The 18,101-nt window shown below is 49.0% G+C and overlaps 1 protein-coding gene across 1 annotated transcript in view; it reads left to right on the top strand.

The window, feature by feature from the left end:
- The window catches only part of MYO1H (myosin IH), a 42,425-nt gene that overhangs the window by 19,173 nt on the left and 5,151 nt on the right, over positions 1-18,101 (top strand). The window contains exons 15-29 of the mRNA XM_052654468.1: positions 2,776-2,822; positions 3,238-3,318; positions 4,071-4,176; positions 5,682-5,799; positions 8,025-8,138; positions 10,882-10,958; positions 11,431-11,499; positions 12,766-12,850; positions 13,515-13,674; positions 14,480-14,563; positions 15,332-15,425; positions 15,630-15,685; positions 16,492-16,627; positions 17,174-17,244; positions 17,610-17,707. Of these exons, the coding sequence (XP_052510428.1) occupies positions 2,776-2,822; positions 3,238-3,318; positions 4,071-4,176; positions 5,682-5,799; positions 8,025-8,138; positions 10,882-10,958; positions 11,431-11,499; positions 12,766-12,850; positions 13,515-13,674; positions 14,480-14,563; positions 15,332-15,425; positions 15,630-15,685; positions 16,492-16,627; positions 17,174-17,244; positions 17,610-17,707 (1,396 nt within the window). The remainder of the gene's footprint in view (positions 1-2,775; positions 2,823-3,237; positions 3,319-4,070; positions 4,177-5,681; positions 5,800-8,024; positions 8,139-10,881; positions 10,959-11,430; positions 11,500-12,765; positions 12,851-13,514; positions 13,675-14,479; positions 14,564-15,331; positions 15,426-15,629; positions 15,686-16,491; positions 16,628-17,173; positions 17,245-17,609; positions 17,708-18,101) is intronic.

The following is an 18,101-nucleotide window of genomic DNA, read 5'->3' as shown; positions in this document are numbered from 1 at the left end:
CTTGTGCTTATTGGCCATTAGCATTTCTTCCTTGGAGAAATGTTTGTTGCGATCCTTTACGCATTTTAAAAATTGTTTTAGTTATTAGTATTGAGTCGTATGGTTCTTTATGTTCTAGCTACAAGTCCCTTATCAAATTAATGGTTTGCAAGTATTTTCTCCAGTCTGTGAGTTATTTTTTTCACTGTCTTGATGGCATCCTTCAAAGCCCAGAAGTTCTTAACTTTGATAAAGGCCACTTTGTTCTCTATTACTTAGGATAATGTTTTCACGGTTCATGCCTGCTGTTACTATTTTTTAATTGCCAAATAAGATTTCACTGCATGGTTACACCACATGTTGCGTATCCCTTCATCAGTTATGTGCATGGGGGTCGTTTCCACTATTTTGCTTTCATGAATAATGCTGCTGTGAACATTTTTGCAACACATTTTAAATACATTTTCTTTTGTCACCTCTGCTTTAGGTTCTAGATAATGTTTACTTCTACATAAATTTATTTCACTAAAAAGTTTAAAAAAATAAAATACCATGTATTAGGGGGTTTTTTCCCTTAAATATGTAGAGGTATAAAAAAGAAAAGTGAAAGTCACTCAGTCGTGTCCGACTGTGACCCCATGGACTATACAGTCCATGGAATTCTCCAGGCCAGAATACTGGAGTGGCTAGCCTTTCCCTTCTCCAGGGGATCTTCCCAACCCAGGGATCTAACCCAGGTCTCCTGCATTTCAGGCAGGTTCTTTACCAGCTGAGCCACAAGGGAGCCCAAGAAGGAAAAAAATGTTAAATAGGACAAATCTCTTTAACTAGATAACCTACTGATTTTTGTTTAAAGAATAAAGTAATAGAAAGGTAGGGTTTGCTTGGTGGCTCAGTGGTAAAAAAAAAAAAAAAAAAAAAAATCCACCTGCCGATGCAGGAGATGAGGGTTCAGTCCCTGGGTCAGGAAAATCTCCTGAAGAAGGAAATGGCAACCCACTCCAGTGTTTTTGCCTGGGAGATCCCATGGACAGAGGTGCCTGGTGGGTGCCATGGGGTCAAAATGAGTTGGACATGACTTAGTGACTCACCAATACACATGTAAGGCTAGAAATTGCTCACAATACAGAAAGGTACAGAAGGAAACCTAAAAACCCCTTTTACTCCTAGTCTCTCCTTTAGGTAACCACAAGAATCAACTGGAAAATAAAAATATCTTATGCATATAATTACATACGTGGGGACGTGTATGCCCACATATCTAAAGAGCACAAATACACATCTAAACAATACAGATGGCTATTTTGTGTTATCTCCTTTGCATTTTTCATTTAGTAGATATTGGCGACGATTTGGACTCCAGCTAACGTCCATTGAGCACTTTCTATGGACCAGGTCCTGTCCCAAATGCTTTACCTCTGTTTCTTGTTTAAAACTCACAGAACTCAGGGAGGTGGGCAGCATTATTGGTCCCCTTTTAATCTATGAGGCAGTGAGCTCAGAGATGTGAAGTAACTTGCCTGAGGTCACTCAGCTATTAAGTGGCAGAGCTGGAGGTCAGACCCAGGCCTTTTGCCTCCAGACCTGCATTCACTCTCCATAGTGGCAGATTCCTCCACATTTCTTCTGAAAAGCTACATGCACGCCCCACGGGGCTGTGTCCCGCCACCTGTCTGAAGGCGTGTGGTTGTTTCCAGCTTTGTCTCTTGTCCTCTGTGTTTGACATCTTTGTATATTTCAGTTAGCCAGCCTGTGCTCCTTATATGCCTGCTGCTGCTGCTGCTAAGTCACTTCCCAACTCTGTGCGACCCCATAGACGGCAGCCCACCAGGCTCTCCTGTCCCTGGGATTCTCCAGGCAAGAATACTGGAGTGGGTTGCCATTTCCCTCTCCAATGCATGAAAGTGAAGTCGCTTAGTGATGTCCGACTCCTAGCGACCCCATGGACTGCAGCCTACCAGGCTCCTCCAACCATGGGATGTTCCAGGCAAGAGTACTGGAGTGGGGTGCCATTGCCTTCTCCACCTTATATGCCTAGGATAAGTTTTTCAGAAGTGGCTTTGCTAAGGTCATCAAAAGTTTATTTTGACTACCTCTGGGTAGATATCCAAAAGAACTGAAAGCAGGAATGTGAACAGGTATCTGAACACCCATGTACACAGGAGATTTATTCACAGTAGCCAAAAGGTGGAAGCACCCAAGTGTCCATCAATGGATGAATAGACACACGAAATGTGCTCTGTCCTTACAACGGGACATATTTCAGGCTTAAAAAGGCAAGAATTCTGACACCTGCTACTATGTGGATGAACCTTGAAAACATGATGCTAAGTGAAATAAGCCAGACAGAAAAAGAAATATAAAAGAATTCCACTTACGTGAGGTGTGCAGTCCAATCCATAAGGACAAAAAGTAGAACAGTGGTTATCAAGGGTTTCAGGCAGCGAGGCATGGGGAATTAGTGCTTAACCCGTACAGAATTTCCACCAGGGGAAAAAGAAGAGTTTTAGAGATGGATGGTGGTGATGCTTGTGCAACAATGTAAATTCACGAAATGCTACTGAACGCACACTTACAAATAGTTTAAATAGTAAATTTTACATTATGTATCTTAACAGCGCCCAGGACAGACACCCAAGAACAAGAATGACCCAGCCCCAAATGTCATTATTGCCCAGTCTGGGAAACTCTTAATGAAGAGATCATTTTTAGGATTTCCCTTTGCAATCAGTATGGAATTATATTTTTAATCAAAGCCATTGATTCAGGAGGTTTTTTTTTTTCAATGTTTTACAGGATTCTTGGAAAAGAACAATGATCTCCTCTACAGACATCTGAAAGAAGTAAGTCTGAAAGTTAACTGTGTATTTTTGAAGGTTATGAGATATCACTCAGAATACTGATTTGGGAGGTTTGGCCTTCTGGATCTTTCTCTTTGATGTATTCTATTAGAATTCCAGTACTTCATGGCCAGAACAGACAATTCAAAATCACCTTTGTTTTCATTTTTTGGCCGCACAACACACGGCATGAGGGATCCTAGTTCCCCACCCAGGTTCAAACCCTCGCCCTCTGCAGTGGAGGTGCTGAGTCTTAACCACTGGACCACTAGGGAAGTCCCTTTTCTGTCCTCTTTTCAAGTGCTCCCAAGGCAAAACAGCTCTGGTCCGTCACAGACACACCGATGTGAACTTTCCTGAAGAGCCCTTCGTGATTTCTGAAGCAGCAAGTGTGGTGGTCACTTCTCTTTGCCTACAGGTGCTATGCAGGTCCAAAAACAGAATCCTGAAGGAATGCTTCCTGGTGGCCGAGTTAGAGAACCGGAGAAGGGCACCAACAGTGAGTGTGTGTGTGGTTGGGGGGGTGCCTGTGCAAAATTGGAAAGGCAGCAGAAACCACCCAATTTGCACCAAAGTGCAATCACTTCACTTAACTGTATTTTGTAAGCTGTCCATTCCTTTTTCTGGAAATATCCTTCTCTAACAAGTTTTACTAAATACATATTTTCCAAGGTTAGCAACCAGTGTGTTCATTGGCAGACATTCATTGAACACCTACTGTGTGCCAGGTGCTGTGCTGGGCACAGGGGAATCCAGGTTACAACCAAACAGATAGGGGTCCTCCTCTCCTTGTGGGGTTTACAGTCTATAGGAAGCTATTACCCATCAAAGAAAGAAACTACAATAACGAGCGTCGTCTCATCAAGGAAGCTTGGTAACAAGGAGACTGGCTCAGCGGTAATGCTGGCTCCTGCAAGGCGCTTGCTTCGTATTCACTGAGTGACAAAACCATCCTGGGACCATGTTTGTCCAGCCTCCACTGCACCAGACGGAGGTCGGGCTTCTCGTGCCAGAACACCCAAACCCTTCTCTTCATTGGCAAAACAGCTCGTGACAGGTAGCAAGTACTGGGTTGGCCAAGAAAGTTCATTCCGGTTTGGCGGTACCATGCCCGAGTGACCTTTTGGCCAGCCCACTAGAATTGGTCTGTTAAGAGTTCGGGTCTGAAAGACCAGTCTCCGCCTTGAGCCAGCCTTCTCTGTATAAACGGGGAGCAACGCTGTATGGTCAGCTCATTCTGTCTCCCTGCAGGTGGGGACTCAGTTTAAAAACAGTCTGAGCAGCCTTCTGGAAATTCTCATCTCCAAGGAACCTTCGTACATCCGTTGCATCAAGCCCAATGAGAGGAAAGAACCCAGTGAGTTGAGAATCGTGGGAACCCTGAGCTGAGGGAAGGGAGGCCGGGAGGAAAACCAAGATGGTAGCGGGGTAAAGTCCTAAAAACCAGCACAGGCTTGCTGCTTGTCATCGGTATTTAATAACAGAAGGTAAACGGGGCTTCCCTGGTGGCTCAGTGGTAAAGAACCTGCCTGCCGATGCAGGAGACACAGGTTTGGTCCCGGATCCGGAAGATCCCACAGGCTGCAGAGCAGCTAAACCCGTGCAGCACGTCCACTGAGCCTGCGCTCTGGAGCGGGGGGCTCTGAGCCCTGGAGCCTGTCCTCCGCCACAGAAGCCACTGCAGCGTGAAGCCCGTGCACGGCAGCTAACTACAACTCAAGAAAAAGCCTGCATGGCAGTGAAGACCTTGCACAGCCAAAAATAACATTTTCAAAAAAGAATGCTTTAAAAAAACATATTAAAGAAATAGAAGGTAAATGAATAGGAAGGAAGGTGACTTTTGTGGGCCCTGTGAGCATGGCTCAGAGCCTGGCCAGTTTTGGGGCCAACGAAGCTGAGCCCGGCAGATCTCAGTGGCGAGGGGAAGCCACCCTGCTTCTTTCCAGCCAGTGCACAGTTTTCCAGATGGTCTGCTGCTGCTAAGTTACTTCAGTCGTGTCCGACTCTGTGTGACCCCATAGACGGCAGCCCACCAGGCTCCCCCGTCCCTCGGATTCTCCAGGCAAGAACACTGGAGTGGGTTGCCATTTCCTTCTCCAATGCATGAAAGTGAAAAGTGAAAGGGAAGTCACTCAGTCATGTCCGACTCTTTGCAACCCCATGGACTGCAGCCCACCAGGCTCCTCCGTCCATGGGATTTTCCAGGCAAGAGTACTGGAGTGGGATGCCATCGCCTTCTCCGTTTCCAGATGGTCTAGGCCTGGGGTATTTGCTGAACCTGCGCCATGCTCTCACAATAAGGTCATGCAGTCAAAGGCTTACAGCAGCCAGGCAGGAAGAGCAAATGAGGGAAGCAGGCTGGCTGTGAGGCAATAGGGAATGGAGGGGACGTGGCAAATTGCAGCAGGCACACCCTGTCTACAGGGCACTTATTGCCACATGAGAGTCTAGGTCCAGAATGACCAGATCTTATGGCTTTTCTTAAGATTTTTTTTTTTAAGTCTTCATTGGATTTGTTACAATATTTGTTTTCTGTATTGGTTCTTTTGGCCACAAGGCATGTGGGATCTTAAGACCCTGACTAGGGATGGAATCTGCACCCTCTGCCCTGGAAGGTGACATCCTAACCCCTGGACCACCAGGGAAGTCCCATCATGGTTTTTCAAGAGAAACCAGAAGTTCAGGTTTTCCTGTTAGCCCCACCCCCACCCCCCATTAAAAGAAACACACTTAGAACCTAACAGGACATATCTGTGGCTAGACCTACTCCAGAGAGCGTCAGCGTGTAGCCTCTGGTCTTGTCTTAGATGAAACACGCCCATGGGCTCCTTTATCATCACTCCTCCTTCTGTGTTTCCAAAGGCAAGTTCGACGACTTCCTTATCAGGCATCAGGTCAAGTACCTGGGGCTGATGGAGCACCTGCGAGTGAGACGGGCTGGCTTCGCCTACCGACGGAAGTACGAGCATTTCTTGCAAAGGTAAAGTTTGTTTTGTGGATCTTAAGCCGATGAAGTGAGCAGCGATGAATAAAAGGTCATCCCCCCAGGGAATTCATTTGGTTCTTACCTGCTGAAGCTGTGACAGTGATGGCATTCCAGAGAATAGGAAGCTGACTTGGTTTACCACCTTCCCTTCATTTCGCTAAACCACTAATGCGTTGGGTTGGCCAAAAAGTTCATTTGGGTTTCCCAAAACCTGAATGAGCTTTTTGGCCAACCCAGTACTTCTTTTCGGAGAAGGCAATGGCACCCCACTCCAGTACTCTTGCCTGGCAAATCCCATGGATGGAGGAGCCTGGTGGGCTGCAGTCCATGGGGTCACTAGGAGTCAGACACGACTGAGCGACTTCCCTTTCACTTTTCACTTTCATGCATTGGAGAAGGAAATGGCAACCCACTCCAGTGTTCTTGCCTGGAGAATCCGAGGGACGGGGGAGCCTGGTGGGCTGCCGTCACTGGGGTCGCACCGAGTCCGACACGACTGAAGCGACTCAGCAGCAGCAGCAGCAACAGTACTTCTTCGGAATCTAGGAAGTACAAGGGCCAATGCACAGACTTGCCACCAGAGGGCAGATGTGGGCCACACACCCCTGGAGTCTGAACTTGGCTGGGGAAGTCTGTTCCCAGGGCTGCTGGTTTATTGCGGGTCATTCTGGGAGCAATCCCCTTGGCCTCATGGGCTGTCAAGAGACGCAAGTGTTAAAAAAAAAAAATTAAGACGCAGGGATAGTGGTAAGAAGGTGGGCATTGGAGCCACAGATTCTTGGGTGGGAACCCCCGATCTTCCTCTTCCCCCGTGACCTAATTGCTCACGTGCAACACGGGGATTAAGCTGCTCTCAAGGATTTGGTAAGGATTTAATGATATATCCACCACTACCACCACGGCCCAAATTGCTTGTGCATCAGTTGGGCTCCTTGTTGTGTGTGCAAACAACACATTTTTACCCTTTCAAGAGAAGCATAATAAAATGGTTGTTTTTGTAGGATAACATGGTTGAATATTGTTAATTCCATATTTTAACTTAACATTCAATTTCTTTTGAACTTTTTTTTGGGGGGGGCATGCCTCAGAGCAGGTGGGATCTTAGTTCCCTGATCGGGGATAGAATACGTGACCCCCTGCACTGGAAGTGCAGAGTCTTAGCCACTGGACCCCCAGGGAAGTCTCTGAAGTACAGCTTTTTCATAATTATAAAAAGCACAGGCATAGGTTACACTTTAAATCCAATTCCTTGCATTATCCCACTTACGTCAAGATACTGCACTCTGAAATTTCAGCATTTTGGGATGTTTATTTTTCAGTCTTCGTTTAATATCAGATTTTTCTCTGCCAATGGTGATGCTCAGTTGCTCAGCCACGTCCAGCTCTTTGTAGCCCCAGGGACTGTAGCCCACCAGGCACCTGTCCACAGGATTCTGCTGGCAAGAACACTGGAGTGGGTTACCACTTCCTACTCTAGGGGATCTTCCTGACCCAGGGAAGGAACCCGGCTTTCTTGCATATCCTGCCTGGCAGGCAGATTCTTTATCACTAGTGCCACCTGGGAATCCCTTTCTCTACCGAGGATCTTGCTGAATTTTCTCCCAGAAGCCTTGTGTCTTGATAATATCTGTTTATATGCATTTATTAAGTAACAATCTCTTCCCCTACTGCTATTTTAATAATTTATCTACCTGCTAATATAAACCTCTGATGAGCAGTGTCCTCCTGTCCCAAATTGACATCCACTTGGATCCTCAGAATGTGATTCTTATCAGAAATAGGGTCTTCGTGATGCTGTCAATATAAAGATTGAGATGAAATCACACTGAATTAGGGTGGACCCTAAGTCCAATGAGAGGGTTCTTGCAACAGAGAGAGACTCACAGAGGGACACAGGGGAGAAGGCCATCTGAGGACAGGGGCAGAGACTGGAGTGATGCTTCTAGGAGGCTTCGGTGTGAAGTCCCCTCTGAGTGGTTGGCATGCCCAGAAGAGCAAAGCAGATCTCTAGGGGAGCTCAGGGAAGGTGTGTGCGTGTGTGTGTGCACGCTCAGTCGCTTAGTTGTGTTCTACTGTTTGTAGCCCCAGGGACTGTAGCCCGCCAGGCTCCTCTGTCCATGGGATTTCCCAGCCAAGAAGAGTGGAGTGGGTTGCCATGTCCTCCTCCAGGGGATCTTCCCAACCCGGGAGCTTTCTAAATGTGCCCGTCCTCTCCCCAGGTATAAGTCCTTGTGCCCAGACACCTGGCCGCACTGGCACGGGCCTCCAGAAGAGGGCGTAGAGCGGCTGATCAAGTACATTGGCTACAAACCTGAGGAGTACAAGTTAGGGAGGTGAGTGTCCCGGAAATCGCGGTCACAGTGTTTTACGCAGCGGTTCGTCTCCATCTTGAGCCTGGAGGTTCATCCTTCAGGAGTTTATGTAGATTTATTAGCAGATACTTTCGTCCACTCAATTGAAATGCAGTTTTGTAAAGAAAATGCTCTCCTGTGTGTCTCCTCCACTCTCAACACTTCACTCACTCAGAACCTTCCAACACACACACCAGCTAGCTGGGTGTCCTGCAATGAAACTCACGTCTGTCAGCTCCCTGGGGGGGTGTCGTGTCCCACAGGTGGGGGGCTCAGTCCTCCAAGGCCGTCCTCCCCTCAGAAGCCAATCACAAGGGATGTTTGTCACCTGAGTTTCTGAAAGTTCTCATGACCCCTGTCTTGGGTTTGATTCATTATTCTAGAGCAGTTCAAAGAATCAAGAAAAATAGAGGGTTGGTCAAAAAGTTCATTAGGATTCTTCCGTAACTTCTTATGGAAAAGCCTGAGTGTTTCACCAACCCAATATTTTACTTACTGGATTACCAGTTTATTACAAAAGGATATAACTCAGGAACAAGGGTAGCAGAGATGAACAGGGCAAGGTATGTGGGAGAGGGGAGGAAGCTGTTCCAGGTGTACCCAGAAGATCTCCAAATTGCATGCTTTGGGGGGTTTCATGGAGGCTTCATTACACAGACATGATTGATAAACTCATTAGCCAAGGGTCATTCATTCCACCTCCAGCCCTTCTCCCCTCCAAAGCAGTGGGGCTGTGACTTCCAACTCTCTAATTTCAAGACTGGTTTCCCTGGCGACCAGTTCCCATCCTTAGGTTATTGAGGGGCTTTCCAAATATCACTTGTTAGGTGATGGTGTAGTTGAAAGGGGTTTGTCATGAATAATAAACGATACCCAGGGAAAAGAAGGTCGGGGGATAAAACAGGAGTGTGGATCGGCATATAAAACTGTATTTAAAATCGATAAACAGCAAGGTCAGCACAGAGAACTACATTCACCTTCATGCAATAAACCACAATGGAAATAAATTTTTAAAAAGACACCCGTTTCACCTGTATCGCTTGGAAGCTATTTCAGGAGCAAAAACTAAGAGCATTAACAAAAGAGGCCCCTGTTGCTCTAATCACTTGGGAAATCACACAGGTTTGGGGAGCTGAGACACTGCAATGGGACAAAGACCAGACAGATCTCTTTTATAATAAAACCCAGTACCACAAACTCTAAATGGCAAGAAAGAAAGGCTACATCACTGCCTACTGGAGATTAAGTGTAAAGGAGCCCTGGGTTCTTAACCTGCGTCGGGAGCTGGGATGAACTGTGTGTCAACGGGAGGACAGGAGCCACGTGAGCCCCCTCACTCCTATGTGCCTGGATCCCTTCCTTTCTCAAATGTGTGGCCGACATCTCGGGGGGTCCTAGGACTTCTGTGATGTGAATGCTCCTCCAGCTTCCCAGAGGGTGGTGTTCTGGAACCCGGGGTCTCATTACCGCAGAGCTGTCATTGTCGGCGAGCAGGAGGACTCTCATTCATGTTGAAGGCTTGAGGCAGAGCTCAGTGGGGCCAACCAGGATGATTTTCTGTTGGTCATTTTGGTCAGCGTTAATTTGATTGCATAGGACAGGGCCCAGGCATGAAGAGGCTCCTTTCTCAGGCCGCAGAGATGGCAGCCTTAGGGATCTCTGCCTTTGAATCTGCCAATGGGCTTTGCCTGCCAATTTGTATATAGCCCTCTGTGACCACCCGGGCCCCATCCCATCCTTTATTCTTGTATTCTGGGCCCTACTCCAAGAGGCAGTGGCTTTTCCTAACCGGATTTCTGAGGGGAATTGGCCGTAGCACATCTGAAGGGAGGTGGGTCATGGGGGTCAGAGGTTGTATCTGCCCGCATCCATAACCTCGGATGAGAAAGTGGGTTCCTGTGACACCAGGCGGTGCTGCCTCCCAGTGGCTGCCTTGGGAAGTTTCCCTTGAAGTGTTGGGGCTGGGGGAGAGGGGTGGGCTGACAATATGAGATCAGTGAGTGGCTCACTGGTAAAGAATCCACCGCCAAGCCGGAGACGTGGGTTCAATCCCTGGGTCAGGAAGATCCCCTGGAGAAGAAAATGACAACCCACTCCAGTGTTCTTGCCTGGAGAATCCCATGGACAGAGGACCCTGGTGGGCTACAGTCCACGGGGTCGCAATAAAGAGTCGGACACAGCTTGGCATCAAAACATACACACATTTCTAGTTAATCTTTGCCGCTTGGTGGGATCTTCTCTTCAACTTGGACCCATACTCTGTGTCATCACCTTTTAAAGCTCAGGGAAGTAACTTGGGGTTTGGATGATGAATTAGTTTCCTAGGGTTGCATTACAAACTAACTGTAGGCTGGCTGGCTTAAAACAATGGAAATTTATTGTCTCACAGTTCTGGAGGACAGAAGGCCAAAACCCAGCTGTCAGCAGGGTATGTTCCCTCTGCAGTCTCGCTGGGAGGCTCCTCCCATGCCGCTTCCAGCTGCCTTTTCCCCGTGTCCCTCTGTGTGTCTTTCTCTAAGAACACTCTCATTGGATTTAGGGTCCACCCTAATTCAGTGTGGTTTTTTTTTCTCAATCTTTATGATGACATCTCCCAAGACCCTATTTCTGATAAGAATCACATTCTGAGGATCTAATTGGATGTGAATTTGGAGGAGGGGATACTATTCAACCCACTACAGACGGTGATGACCAGTGAATAATAAATTTTTTTTTTCATTTCTAGAAGCAAAATATTCATTCGCTTCCCCAGAACTCTGTTTGCTACTGAAGATGCCTTTGAATTTAGCAAACATCAATTAGGTATGGTTTTTCCCTCAGCCTTGACTTTTTAGAATTTATCTATCGTGTTTGGCTGTGCTGGGGCTTCATTGCTGCACGTGGGCTCTCTAGTTGCGGCGAGCGGGGGCTACTCCTCATTGCGGTGCTCGGACTTCTCACTGTGGTGACTTTTGTTGTGGCGGGCATGGGCTCCGGGGTATGCGGGCTTCACTAGTTGCACAGGAGCTTAGTTGCCCGTGGCGCGTGGAATCTTCCCTGACTAGGGACTGAACCTGCGTCCCCTGAATTGGCGGGTGGATTCTTAACCACTGGACCCCCAGGGAAGTCCCTGTCCTGATTTTAATAGGGTCCTTCCTGTCACATCCCACGGCTTCTTCGGTCACCTCTACCCTGCATGCCCCCAGGGCCACTGCTGATACCCCCTGCTGAAGGTCACAACTGCTAAGATGCACAATTGAAAGCCACTTCACCAAAAGCTTTGTTTTGTTTTAAGTTGCGAGAATCCAAGCCACGCACAAATGCTGCCTAGAAAGGAGAGCGTACGTGAGAAAAAGACAAGCAGGTAAGGGCTGAACAGGACCTCTCCAGGTTGCCAGGCCCACCGTTTCCCTGTCATCCACAGGCCTTCCAATGAACACCCAGGACTGATCTCCTTTAGGACTGACTGGTTTGATCTCCTTGCAGTCCAAGGGACTCTCAAGAGTCTTCTCTAGCACCACAGTTCAAAAGCGTCAATTCTTCGGTGCTCGGTCTTTCTTATGGTCTGACTCTCATATCCGTACATGACTACTAGAAAAACCGTATCTCTGACTATACGGACCTTTGTTGGCAAAGTAACGTCTCTGCTTTTTAATATGCTGTCTAGGTTGAGCAGAGATTGTAACGCTGCAATCTCTACTTGTTTTGTGGATGTGTTTTATTTGATCCACAACATATATGTGTGTTTAAAGGACAATTTTTTTAAGGTTATTAACACCATGACTGTTCTTGGAGCCCCTCTGCTCTGTCCCTCCCAAATCACTTCTCACCATCACCCCCTCCCTCCACACACACCACTCTTCTGAACTTCACATTATTATTTCCTTGTTTTTCTTTACAGTTTTATCATCTCTGGATGCATCATGAAATAAAACACTTGTGGGACTGTTTTGAACTCCATAAAATTATACCACTTGTTTGGTTTTTTTTTTTTTTGCGACATTTTTGTTGCAATAAAACTTTATTTACAAACAGGGCAGTTGGTCCCGGGGGCCAAAGTTTGCTGACCCCTGCTGCTCTAAGAGCGTACCACAATTTAGCTGTTCTGTTGACAGACGTTTGGGCTGTTTCTGGTTGGTTGTTTTTGTAACAGTGTTGCCATGAGGAACACAAGAAAAGCACTTTGAGTTTCATAATTAACTGGAAAAAAATCTGAAAAGCTTTTAAAAATTGGGACATGAGCCAGAAGTCTAATTCTTATATGTCCCGATTTTTAGCGTAGATGGCTAAAACTCTACATGAGATAGAGGCAGGGCAAATGCAGGGGTGGGACCAACCTGTGCCATCGAGGGCCACTCTGCCCCCTCAAAAAGGCCTGGGGAACCCGGCCCCCAGCACAGTTTCAGGCTTTGCCTTTATACGCCCCAGTTCCCTCTGTTCCTCTGTCCTCCTGGTTCAGGGGTCCCTCTGGGTAGAGACTGAAGACTCTCGTCCCACTTTCCATCCCGGGGGCTGGCAGAGTGCTGCAGCAGCGTCCAGGAGTTTGTGGAGGGGGTTCATCATTCTTGAAGAGGCTCTTGTATTTAAGGGATTGCGCTCACCTCCTAATGCCAGCGGTGACCTCTTTCAGCCATCACGCTCGAAGCCCACTGGCGTGGAGCCCTGGCTCGGAAGGAGGCCAAGAGGAGGAAGTGGGCGGTGCAGACTGTAAGGAAGTAAGTTCTCCGTCGGCTTTGGTAAGGCGGGGAGGCTTCTGAGTGCTGCCGCCGTACTGCAGAGGGTGGTCGTGGACTTGGCTGAGATTTTGGCTTTGGGCAGAGAACCCGTCTTTCCTGCAGGACGTCAGCCCTGAGGACTTCCATTCCATCTCCTTCCTTTGAGTACCCTCACTGGATGGTGATCACAGCTCACAACATTCGACGTTTCTCTTAGCCTAGTTCTCAAGTCACAGAGTCAAATGCTTCTGAGGCCAGGCTGGTGAAGCAGGTCTCATGAGCTGGGATGAAGAAGAACCATAGGGTGGGTACCGAGGCCAAAGGAAACCCTCGGTCCACCTCAGAGGGGCAGTCATCACCCCGCTTCAGCCCATGGCTCTTGGGCCAGTCTGGCCAGACCTTTGGCTTTCTTTCAAGGAAAGCTGGAAATCTGGCTTTCATGCAATACCTCCCAGATTCAGGTTACTCAAAATAAAACCAAAGCATGGCGGGGGTGAAACAGAACATGTCTTTGGGGGCAGGTTTGACCTGTGGCCCTACGTGGTGAGCAAATTTAATCTCCCATCGTTTTGGCTGACGCTGACTCAAACCAGTGCAGGAGAGAACTCAGTGAAGAAACAGGAAGTGAGGAAATAGGCAACTAACAACACTCTCTCCCGCATAGGTTCATAAAGGGGTTCATCAATCGCAACAGGCCCCTCTGTCCTGACAACGAGGAGTTCATCGTGTTTGTGCGCAAGAATTACATCTTGAACCTTCGGCATCACGTCCCGAAGAACGTCTTGGACAAGAGCTGGCTGAGGCCTCCTGGCATCTTGGGAACTGTAAGGACCCTTCCAGAACACATGTGGCAGATGGCGTGGGTGGAGCTTAGTGAAAGTCACTCAGTCGTGTCCGACTCTTTGCGACCCCGTGGACTGTACAGTCCATGAAATTCTCTAGGCCAGAACACTGCAGCGGGTAGCCATGCCCTTCTCCAGGGGATCTTCCCGACCTAGGGATCGAACTCAGGTCTCCCGCACTGCATGCGGCTTCTTTACCAGCTGAGCCACCAGGGAAGACTGTTGCTCTGTGCTGCCTCCCCAGATAAAGCATTTCCCCGTGAGGGCGATGCCTGAGCAACTGAACCCAGAATCTGTCATATTCTCTCTCGAAGTATGACACCAGAGGAGGTCTGTTTACACACAGCACTTCTGAATGGCTTCTGTCCTTAGGGACCTTTCACATGGGTTCAGAGATGGTCGCCTAGAATAGTGTTTTTCAGAAGATGCTGCGGGGACCCTGTGTGTCTGGAGCACAGAGTGGGGGCGATTGTAAGATTCCTGGGCCCCCTCCCACCAGGGCCCCTGAGTCGGCGTCTCTTGGAACCTCCTAGCCAGCAATCCAGGGGACTCAAAACTCATTCAGGGTTTAAAACCACCAGTTTAGCCATAAGACTGTTAGCCATAAGACAGTTTAGTGGAAAGACTGGAAGATTAGCAGCTCTCTTTGATCAGAAAATGTTAACGCGCTGCTTGTACATCACACTGAGTTCAGCCCTGCTTTCAAAGCTTCTGTTTTGGTGGCTGAAGCCTGAAAGTGGGGGCGGGTGAGGGAGGCAGGTGGAAAACGGGTGTGTTCCCCACACAGGCATCCGATCTGCTCAGGAAGATGTGCACCAGGAACCTGGTCCGGAAGTACTGCCGTGGGATCACTGCCGAGAGGAGAGCCCTGGTAGGCACGCGGCATGCGGGCAGGTGGCGGGACCGGAGAGGGATGGGTGGAGCCCCGCGAGGGCCCGCGGTCCTCATCCGTCTCCCCTGTAACGAGGGTCACACAAGGCTCATGCCTCATACATGCCTTGAGGATAAGATGCGTGTGGACCACTTAGCACAGAGCCCTCCTGAGCTGGCAAGTGTCATAAGCACCGTCACTGTCTTGCTAGCACTGTTACCATGGAAACACCATCCAGACGGCCCCCTCCCTGGAGGTGTGGTTTTATTTCATCTGCCAGTCAGCAGATTTTTTTTTTTCTATGAAGAGCTAGAGGGCAGTATTCTAGGCTTTGTGGGCCACACCATTTCTGTTGAAATTACTGTGCCACGGCAGCACGCAAGCTGCCAGGGACGACCTGTAAAGGGCACAGCCCTGCTCCAAAATATACGCCACTCACAGCACTTTACTGGATTTGGCTCGCGGGCTGTAGTTTGTCACCTCTGACCTAGAAGAAAGTGCTCTCACGAACAGTGAACATTCTACTTCCAAGAAGTCTGTGCAAGTAGGGACAAGCCCAAGCGTCAACATCAGTCTCTCAGCAGTAGAATGTTTGGAGCTTCGGTCCAAGCCAGATGTGTTCGACTTCTGTGTGCTCTGACTCCTCGGCAGAGGTGTGGCAAGGCTCCCCAAGGAGCCTGACTTGTTCAGGAAAGTCAGCGCTAACATGGACCTCTTTGGGTCCCCAAGAGCCTCACGGCTACCGTTCTGTACTTTTAACTGTACCAGATGCAGGAAAAGGTGGTCACGAGTGAAATATTCAGGGGAAAGAAAGAAGGCTATGCAGAAAGCCTAAATCAACCCTTTGCCAACAGCCGAATAGGTAAGTCCCTTTTTCCATCTACATGCTCGTTTGCCCTATTAAAAAAAAAAAAAGTCAAAGATGTTTGACGCCTAGCATTTCCTGATAGCTATCTCCCAGCTTGAGGTCTAGGTCACAGGGAGGCGTAAAACCAGCCGATGCCTCTGGCTTCTGCCCAGGGCTGGTACCCAGTGATGACTCACTGTGTTCTGGTTGCCTCCTTAGATGAAGGAGACATTAATCCCAAAGTGCTTCAACTCCTCAGCAGCGAGAAAGTCCAGGTAAGGAGCTGTGTGTCCTTGCCTGAGACAGGACTTCCCCTCAAGGTCTGAGAATAGGGTGTGTTTCCTACACAAAGCGGGGCTGGAAGCACTATCTGAAAGCAGGGGTGCACGTGTGGGGCCCCAGCTCTCAGCTGTGCGGCTCCAGATGCTGAGACGAGGGGGGCCCGTAATCTTTGGTGCCCGTTGCTGTCCTTATGGCCCTTATCTGTCACCCCACTGTGTCTGATGTCCTGTGAAGTTGAGTGGAATGCGGCTATGCACGTAATCATTAAACATCCCGTTAGAAGCGGCGTGGTGGGGGTGCCGGGCACCCACGAGGGCTTCGTAACTGAGCTGTGCGACCCCTGGGCAGGTGACTTATGGTCTCGGTGCCTTTGTGTTTCTGTGAACGGGGAGGACGGAGGGTTGGGGGTGTGAGGGGTGCAGGCACGCAGCAGCCAGTGACCGTGGCGGCTCAGGGGCTGCTGGGTCACTTGGTCTCCTGGGCACCAGAGACCGGTGACTGGGTTAGATTGCTCTCCAGTGCCTGCAGAGTGTCTTCATCTCTGCTGAGTTTTCAGAGCAGCCTGGTGAGGCAGATGCTGGGGCCTTGAATTCCTCAGGTCACACCATAGGCAGAGCCAGGAATCACATCTATCTCAGAGAGCCAGGGTTCAGGGAGAACCCATCTGTGCACCATCTGAGCCCCTCTCAGCTGAGTGCCTGAAGCCACGATGCTGGAGTCCGAGGAACAGGGGACTCGGTGGGCTGCCCCCTCCCCTGTGATTCGAGCATCCCTCGCAGTGACGGTCACCTCCTTGCAGTACGGCGTCCCAGTCACTAAATATGACAGGAAAGGCTTCAAGACGCGGCAGCGGCAGCTCATCCTCACTCAGAAAGCAGCCTACGTGGTGGAACTTGCCAAAATCAAGCAGAAAATAGAGTACCCCACCCTCAGAGGTAAGAAGCAGGCGATCTTAAGCTGACTCACTGGGTGGACTCAGCTCCCAGGAGCACCAGCAAGGAAGCAGCTCCTTCGTTGAAAGACCAAGTGAGGGGCTTCCCTGGTGGCAGTGGCTAAGACTCTGCACTCCCAATGCAGGGGGCCCAGAGGGCCCAGGTTCCCTGTTCAGGGGGTCCTGGACAGGGAACCAGATTCCCACATGTCACAACTAAGACCCAGCACCATCAGATAAATAAATATTTTTAAAATGACCTAAGTGAAGGGTGCCCACAAAACCCAGGGCAGCCAGGCCAGGCCTGTGCCTGATTCTGGCATAAAGGCCCATGGCATCTCGCTCCAGCATCCAGGTAGGATGCCAGTCACCCGTGACAGCTTCTTATTCCAAGCACAGACGCTGACTGCTGGAGTATTTGCCTGCCACCCCATAAAGCCCAGCTAGGAGGGAAAAAGCGTGGGGTTGGGAACCCCCAAGCGGGCCTCTTTTCTCTGTCTTTGCATCAACTTGTCCAGTTCCTGGCCCCTGACTTTGCATCTGCCCTAAGGTGTCTCCACCAGCAGCCTCAGTGACGGGATCTTAGTCATTCACGTTTCGCAAGCAGACATCAAGCAAAAGGTAACTGCTGGCCGTGGGGCTGTTAACAGGGAGAAACACTGCCGATATCTTTAGCTGCCCCCAGTGAAACCTCAGTGGTATTTTTCCTTGAAGCCACTGTGACTGAAGGGCTTCCCAGGTGGTACTAGTGGTAAAGAACCTGCCCACCAATGCAGGAGACTTAAGAGAGATGCAGGTTCGGTCCCTGGGTTGGGAAGAGCCCCTGGAGGAGGAAATGGCAAGCCACTCCAGGATTCTTGCCTGGTGAATCCGCATGGACAGAAGAGCCTGGCGGGCTCCAGTCCATAGAATCACAAAGAGTCGGACACAACTGGTAACTGAGCACACGCCGCTGAAATGGCTGTGTCCTCTCCTCTCTGCCGCAGGGGGATGTCATCTTACAGTGCAAACACGTATTTGAAGCGGTTACTAAGCTCGCCATGCTGGTTAAGAAGGAGAGCCTCGTAAATGTTGTTCAGGGAAGGTAGGTGGTTGCATCTCGACTCAGTAAGTCCCTCAGTGTTAAATGTCTATTATCTCATTATGGACTGGGGGAATTTTACAGAAACTAACACCTGTGGCCAGTGATTTTCATTTTGGCCGGCCAAAAATATAATTGTTAATTCACTAACTATTGAATATAACACTACTATATTCAACAGTGACACCTGACACGCCTGTAAAGCCTTCCCCAGCACTGCTCCATTTTCACTTTCCATATCAGAACCAGTCACTCAGGTTTTTTGTCTTTTTGTTGGTCTAACACGCACACTGTCTGAATCAGAACTCTATTCTGAAGAGCTGTCATCTTCTGAGACACTAGTATCTATGTTGCTCGGGCAATCAGAGAAAAGTATCTGCATAAGATTCACCAAAAC

The sequence above is a fragment of the Budorcas taxicolor genome, chromosome 17, assembly GCF_023091745.1.
Source record: "Budorcas taxicolor isolate Tak-1 chromosome 17, Takin1.1, whole genome shotgun sequence".
Classification (NCBI taxonomy): Eukaryota; Metazoa; Chordata; class Mammalia; order Artiodactyla; family Bovidae; genus Budorcas; species Budorcas taxicolor.
The sequence above is the reverse complement of the archived record's forward strand: the minus strand, read 5'-3'. Positions and strand labels throughout refer to the sequence as shown.